We start from the raw sequence: 7,389 nt of genomic DNA on the forward strand, positions 1-7,389 counted from the left end.
TCCAGTCCGGACACTCCCCCCCCCCCCTTCCAGTCCGGACACTTCCCCCCCCCCCCCCCCCTTCCAGTCCGGACACTCCCCCCCCCCCCCCCCTTCCAGTCCGGACACTTCCCCCCCCCCCCCTCCAGTCCGGACACTTCCCCCCCCCCCCCCCCCCCTTCCAGTCCGGACACTTCCCCCCCCCTTCCAGTCCGGACACTTCCCCCCCCCTTCCAGTCCGGACACTTCCCCCCCCCTTCCAGTCCGGACACTTCCCCCCCCCTTCCAGTCCGGACCCTCCCCCCCCCCCCCCCCTTCCATTCCGGACACTTTCCCCCCCCCTTCCATTCCGGACACTTCCCCCCCCCCCCCCCTTCCAGTCCGGACACTTCCCCCCCCCCCCCCCCTTCCAGTCCGGACACTTCCCCCCCCCCCCCCCCCCCCTTCCAGTCCGGACACTTCCCCCCCCCCCCCCCCCCTTCCAGTCCGGACACTTCCCCCCCCCCCCCCCCTTCCAGTCCGGACACTTCCCCCCCCCCCCCCTTCCAGTCCGGACACTTCCCCCCCCCCTTCCAGTCCGGACACTTCCCCCCCCCCTTCCAGTCCGGACACTTCCCCCCCCCCTTCCAGTCCGGACACTTCCCCCCCCCCTTCCAGTCCGGACACTTCCCCCCCCCCCCCCCCCCTTCCAGTCCGGACACTTCCCCCCCCCCCCCCCCCCCCCTTCCAGTCCGGACACTTCCCCCCCCCCCCCCCCTTCCAGTCCCCCCCCCCCCCCCCCCTTCCAGTCCGGACCCTCCCCCCCCCCCCCCCCCCCCCTTCCAGTCCGGACACTTTCCACCCCCCTTCCAGTTCAGGCCAACTTTCAGCTTTCAGCGCTATCACACTTTGAATGACAATTGCGCGGTCATGCAACACTGTACCCGTATGAATTTTTTAGCCTTTTTTGAGACAGATAAAACTTTATTTGGTGGTATTTATTCACTGCTGGGATTTTTAATTTTTTTGCTATATAAAGTCCAAAAATTTTGAAAAAAAAATGTTTTTCTTCTAAAACTTAGCAAAATGTTGGCCAAAAATGTATTCATCTATCTGTTTAGTAAAAAAAACAAAGAACCCAAATTAGTTTATAACCAAAAATTATCATTTTTCAAAACAAATTTTACTTTTTTTTTTTAACATACCATCACCATAGTGACACTGTACTGCTTGTGGGGGGTGATGATTTTTCTTTTCAGTTTTTTACATTGATTGCTTTTACACCCATAAAGGCTGTAAAATAAATTATTTCTCATCTCTGGCTGCATGCTTGCAGCCATTGAGAAATATTGTGTGAGCTGTGATTGGTTACAGCTTGTCACATGGTACAAAGCTGTTGTGAATAGCCCTGTACCATGTGACCTTGGTGATCATTCACAGATTTCACAAGTAGCAAGCAATGATGTAAGGAAATGGCATCTTGTTTACTACTGTTCATGTGATCACTGATTGGCCAATCAGTGATCACATGATTGGGACCTCGCACATAGGTCTCGTACAGCGATCGGTGTTCTGCTGTGTCCTCCGGGCACCGGATTGTGGTGCTGCGCACTCCCAGGGAGCAAACGCAGGCAGTGAATGCGGAGGATATTTATAAACGGCCACTCGCTCCTGCACTGCTGCCATCCGGCCCATGTACATAAACGGTCAGACAGGAGCGGGGGGGCTGTTTATAAACATCCTCCGCATTCACTGCCTGTGTCTGTTCCCTGGGAGTTCACAATACCGTGATCCGGTGCCCGCTGTGTCCGGTGGTTAAAGGCTATTTACCTTTTGGGGAAAAAATCATAAATGCACATATTTTTGCAGGAAAAACATGTATTTATTAATTTTTACCCAAGGAGCTTGCAATCCATGATGAGTGGTTCAGGGGGTGCAGTCTCAGGCTTCTGCAGACAAGCTCTGCTTTTGAGGCCATATCTATGTACTGGCTGACTGTTTACAATCTGCAGAGATTGTGAATGAACCAAGAGTGCTTATCAGCGCCCTCGCAGTCCATTCAGAACTACAGGCTGTCATCCGCAATGGCTGAAGGTAGTTGTAGTTCATTCATTCACAGGATTCTGTCCATGAATGATGTGGGCGTGCTGTTTTTTGAATTATGACAGCAGGTTCAGGGAGACGATCCTTCACCCACTGTCACAATGAGAGGGGGAATGGAGCCAGCGGCAGCAGGAGCTGGAACATGTTACATATTCTACCCTAAAGACCGGATGTAACATGATTCCAAAAAGGTGAACGTATCCTTTACTAATTGCATGGGTTTTATACATGCGCACAGTCCCCTGTTGTGATCAGGAGTCAAGTGAATACATGAACATCCTATTTATATTCTGGCAACTTGACTCCCAAAACGGCACCATTTCAGCTGCCGCAACCTAGCTGTCATTCACCAGGCGATGATCTGTGCCCAAGGACAGGCAGAGGGGGAAGAACTGACCACCAGTACTGCTGTGCTCTCCCTGCAGCCTATCTCTGCCCCATTACTGGTATACCATGCCTTGTTCTGCACTGTCTGCGTGGAGGCGGCCATCTTGGTTGAGGCAGAACTTTACTTCCTCATGTCAGAGCATCCAGCAAAGAGAACACTTGTAACATCACCAAATCTCACTCCAGGTCTGGTGAGACCAGTGGTCAGAGCCGTGCCTTAGGTCCTGCACTACAGATATCTCATTTAACATGAACATATATCTGATGCTAGGTCTACTTTAGGTCATTTAAACCCTTCTGTATACCCAGTGAAGTGACTATCCTCAGGTGATACAAAGATGAAACAAATCCACCTACATAAGTTGTATCTGTTTATCTCTAGCCATCTTTCCCCTACATTCATTCAAAGTACAGAATTTACACAGCTTTTTTTCTCAGCTATGAAAAGCAGAGGCAGGGAGCTGAAGCTACATCAGTGTGAAGAGCTCTGAGAGCTGATTGGAGGGAAGGGACACACTCCCCCTTCACAAAGCAATACAGGAACAGAGCTAAGACTGTCATATGTTGGAGGTTCCTCCCCTGTCTCCATTTTTCTCTTGGTGTCAGGAACGTTTGTCAGAAGTGACTCATGCTGATAGCAGAGGAAGGAGGCAGTGGACAGAAATTACACTTAGTGCTGTGGATTGGGACAAGTACACACTATAGAGGGATATGCTTTGTTCATATTTTATGTATGAGGTTTACAGCCACTTTAAAAATGCATGTGAAGTGCAGATCTCTATGAAAGCCTTCGCTGTGATGACCAGTTTGGGAAAGTTCATGCCATAGATCAGGGGTGTCAAACTGCTGCCCCTCCTGCTGTTGCCAAACTACAAGTTCCATGAGGCATTGCAAGATTGACAGTTAGAAGCATGGCTCCTAAAGGTAGAGGCATGATGGGACTTGTAGTTTGGCAACAGCTGGAGGGCCACCAGTTTGACACCCCTGATCTATGGCATGAACTTTCCCAAACTGGTCATCACAGCTAAGGCTTTCATAGAGATCTGCTCTTCAAATGCATTTCCAAAGTTCATACCATAGCACAGGGGTGTCAAACTGGCGGCCCTCCAACTGTTGCCAAACTACAAGTCCCATCATGCCTTTACCTTTTAGGAGTCATGCTTGTAACTGTCAATCTTGCAATGCCTCATGGGACTTGTAGTTTGGCAACAGCTGGAGGGCCGCCAGTTTGACACCCGTGCCCTAGCACATTCCCAGTCAGAGATTTCCATGCAGGGGCCCCTGTGCTCCCACCAGGCTTGTATTTCTAATCCTTTCTGCTTTTGTTTTCTCTCACAGTTGTGTCGGACCCCCGGGGCCGGTTGCCCTCCCTCTCCGAACTGCGCCTGTGCGGTTTAGATATGGGGGACGCTGCCTTGCGTTTGCTGCTTCGCCACACTCCTCGTCTCACCCGCCTGGATCTAAGTCACTGTGTCCAGATCAGTGACCACGGGATCCACATACTGACCGCAGTCACCTCTCCGCTGAGGGACAGCCTCACTCACCTCAACCTCACAGGTAATGACGCCTCTTTGTACATAACTACATGGAGGGTTATAACTACATGGAGGGTTATAACTACATGGAGGGTTATAACTACATGGAGGGTTATAACTACATGGAGGGTTATAACTACATGGAGGGTTATAACTACATGGAGGGTTATAACTACATGGAGGGTTATAACTACATGGAGGGTTATAACTACATGGAGGGTTATAACTACATGGAGGGTTATAACTACATGGAGGGTTATAACTACATGGAGGGTTATAACTACATGGAGGGTTATAACTACATGGAGGGTTATAACTACATGGAGGGTTATAACTACATGGAGGGTTATAACTACATGGAGGGTTATAACTACATGGAGGGTTGTCATAACTACATGGAGGGTTGTCATAACTACATGGAGGGTTATAACTACATGGAGGGTTATAACTACATGGAGGGTTGTCATAACTACATGGAGGGTTGTCATAACTACATGGAGGGTTGTCATAACTACATGGAGGGTTATATCTGAATAAAAAGGTTTTCCCATTCCTGTATACAATGTTACCCGTGAAGTTCCATCCATTTTATAGCTGATCTCCAGCTTTCGTGGACCTTTAACCCCTTCAAGTCCGGACACTTTCACCCCCTTCCTGTCCAGACCAGCTTTCAGCGCCATCACACTTTGAATGACAATTGCGCGGTCATGCAACACTGTACCCATATGAATTTCTTATCATTTTTTTGATACAGATAAAGCTTTATTTTGGTGGGATTTTTATTTTTTTTGCTATATAAATTAAAATGTCCAAAAATTTTGAAAGTGTTTTTCTTATAAATTTTGCTAATATTTCATCATAAATGTTGGCCAAAATTTATTCCGTTCTTTTTGGTAAAAAAAAAAAAACCCCACGTTAGTTTATAACCAAAAATTATAATATTTAAACATTTTTTTACATTTTTATTTATTTATTTTTATATTTTATTTTATTTTTTTTACATACTGTCACCCTAGCAGTACAGTGTCACTATAGTGACACTGTGCTGCTTGTGGGGGGTTATGAAGATTTGTGGGTTTTTTTTTTTGTTTTTTTTTTACACTGATTGCTTTTACACCCATAAAGGCTGTGAAAGCAATCATTTCTCCTTCTCTCTGGCTGCATTCTTGCAGCCATTGAGAAATACTGTGTGAGCTGTGATTGGTCACAGCTTGTCACATGGTATAAGGCTGTTGTGAATAGCCCTGTACCATGTGATCTCTGTGATCATTCACAGATTTAACACGTAGTAAGCAATGATGTCAGAAGTGACATTTTGCTTACTACTATTCATGTGATCGCTGATTGGCCAATCAATGATCACATGATCGGGACCTCACACAGAGGCCCCGTACAATGATCGGTGTTCCACTGCGTACAACAGCGGGCACTGGATTGCGGTGTTGCGTGCTCCCAGGGAGCGTGCACAAGCAGGGGGCGGGGAGGTCATTTATAAACGGCCACCCGCCTCTGCACTACCACCGTCCGGCCGTTTATATAAAACGGCCTGCCAGGAAGTGGTTGACTAGTCCATGTGGACACGCTGGTCCAAACCATTTACCTCGCTAGCAGTTACAGCGCCTTCTCCTGGAACAAAATCAAGTTGGGCTGAGCGTGCTCAGTGATTTGGAGGAAGCTTTGTATTCTGTGAATGAACGCAGAGCTTCCTCTGATTGGCTGAGATGGAGTTTGTGACATCATCAAGCCCGCCTCTCTGTAATATTAGCAGTGTATTTGCAATCATTTTTATGAACCTTCTTTTTTTTTTTTTTTTTTTTTAAGCTGAACTCCACCCTGGAAGCAGACTATGCAAGCCACAAACGTTCATTGTCCAAAAACGCTCGCCCTTTGTATTTCCTACTGAGGATTTACCCCCCTTCCTGAGGGCATTTTTTGCATTACGGCGCTGCGTTTAACTGCCAATTGCGCAGTCATGCAACGCTGCACCCAAATGAAATTATACATCGTGGTTTTTTTTTTTTTTCCCATGAATTGAGCTTTCTTTTGGTGGTATTTGATTGCCTGTGCGTTTTTTGTAATTTTTTGCACTATAAAAAAAAAAAGAAAATATTGAGGAAAAAAAAAAAACAATATTGGGGAGGGGGGGCGGGACCAAGCCCCCGCTTTCTGTTTCTATAGATGCAGGTTTACTACCAAGCCATACTACCTGTAAGTGTGCCCCCATAGCCAGCAATTTTATGTCAAGCAACAGTTGTGTCTACACTTTTTTTTCTTTTTCTTTTTTTTTTTCTTTTTCTTCTTTTTTTTTTCTTTTTCTTCTTTTTTTTTGCATACAAAAAATAGAAATGTATTCGGTACCATTTTGCATACTTGATTTTGTAGCTGTAGGCTGTGGGGGTGAAGTAAAGCTGGCAGCCCTGGGTTCCTCCACCTCCAATAACAAGTCATCAATGGTAAACCGTCTTCCCTGGTTGTGTTTCAAATGTTCACATTACAGTAACTTTTTTAACTCCTCCTTTCAGGGTGTCACCGACTGACTGACCAATCTCTGGCCTTCTTCAAGCGCTGCCCCCACCTGCAGCTGGTGGACCTGCGTTCCTGTCGCCTCCTCACCAGTGAGGGCTTTCAGCGGTTGCTGCAGGATCCTCCCTCCGAGCCCAACGTGAAACCCTTCCAATGCGCCGAGGAGCAAGTCCTGAGCCGGGAGACCTAGCAGTGCAGGGAAAGGCCTCTCGACACGGCACTCCTGCCCCAGAAAGGGGCTATTCTACTGTATCTGCCTCTTCTACCTGCCCAGATACTGCTGCTGGGCCTGGAAAGTGAGGTTGCACTGAACTCCTTGACTTGACGCTGCAAATGTGCCAGCCAGCGGTAGCTGGAAGCTGTCGCTGCGTCTGGGATTGAAGCGGTTCTTCGTTGGGGGGGAAGGAACTTCTTTTACCTGGACTTGACCGTTTGGGGTGTGGACACCTCGAAATATATTAAAGTGTGGGGGGGACACAGGTGGGCTCAATACCTCTTTGCAGCCCTTCGTGGGCTTGTTTAAATCCATGTTCGCCCTTTCTTTACCCTGATGCATTCTCCTGACATGACACAATGCATGCACGGCAGCGCTAGCGCACGCCAAGGAGAGGGGCGACGGTTTACTGTTATTAAAGGGTCTGGGTCGTGTTCTCTTTTATTTTTTTTATTTTTTTTTTATTCCGGGGGCGGGGAGGGGGGGGGGGGGTAAAACTCTGCAGGATGGATTTAAGGGGTTTGGATGTACTTGATGCCAACATAGTTTTTGGGGGGAACGGCGGGCCTCTGGGAAAATTTGGGGTACATAACTGCAGGGTTCTTAAGGGTTCAGCTTATTAGCTCACTGAATCCCGTCCCGCTAAAGGCGCTTCGGAGGGTTCGAGAG

At 47.9% G+C, this 7,389-nt stretch overlaps 1 protein-coding gene across 1 annotated transcript in view; it reads left to right on the top strand.

The window, feature by feature from the left end:
- Positions 1 to 7,189, top strand: part of FBXL19 (F-box and leucine rich repeat protein 19) — a 41,973-nt gene extending 34,784 nt beyond the window's left edge. Inside the window, exons 11-12 of the mRNA XM_089657848.1 lie at positions 3,787 to 4,005; positions 6,506 to 7,189. Of these exons, the coding sequence (XP_089513974.1) occupies positions 3,787 to 4,005; positions 6,506 to 6,696 (410 nt within the window). The 3' untranslated portion in view covers positions 6,697 to 7,189. The remainder of the gene's footprint in view (positions 1 to 3,786; positions 4,006 to 6,505) is intronic.
- Positions 7,190 to 7,389: the final 200 nt, after the last annotated feature.

Source organism: Staurois parvus, unplaced genomic scaffold, assembly GCF_062004578.1.
Source record: "Staurois parvus isolate SC_StPar_1 unplaced genomic scaffold, SC_StPar_1.0 ptg001035l, whole genome shotgun sequence".
NCBI classification, from domain to species: Eukaryota; Metazoa; Chordata; class Amphibia; order Anura; family Ranidae; genus Staurois; species Staurois parvus.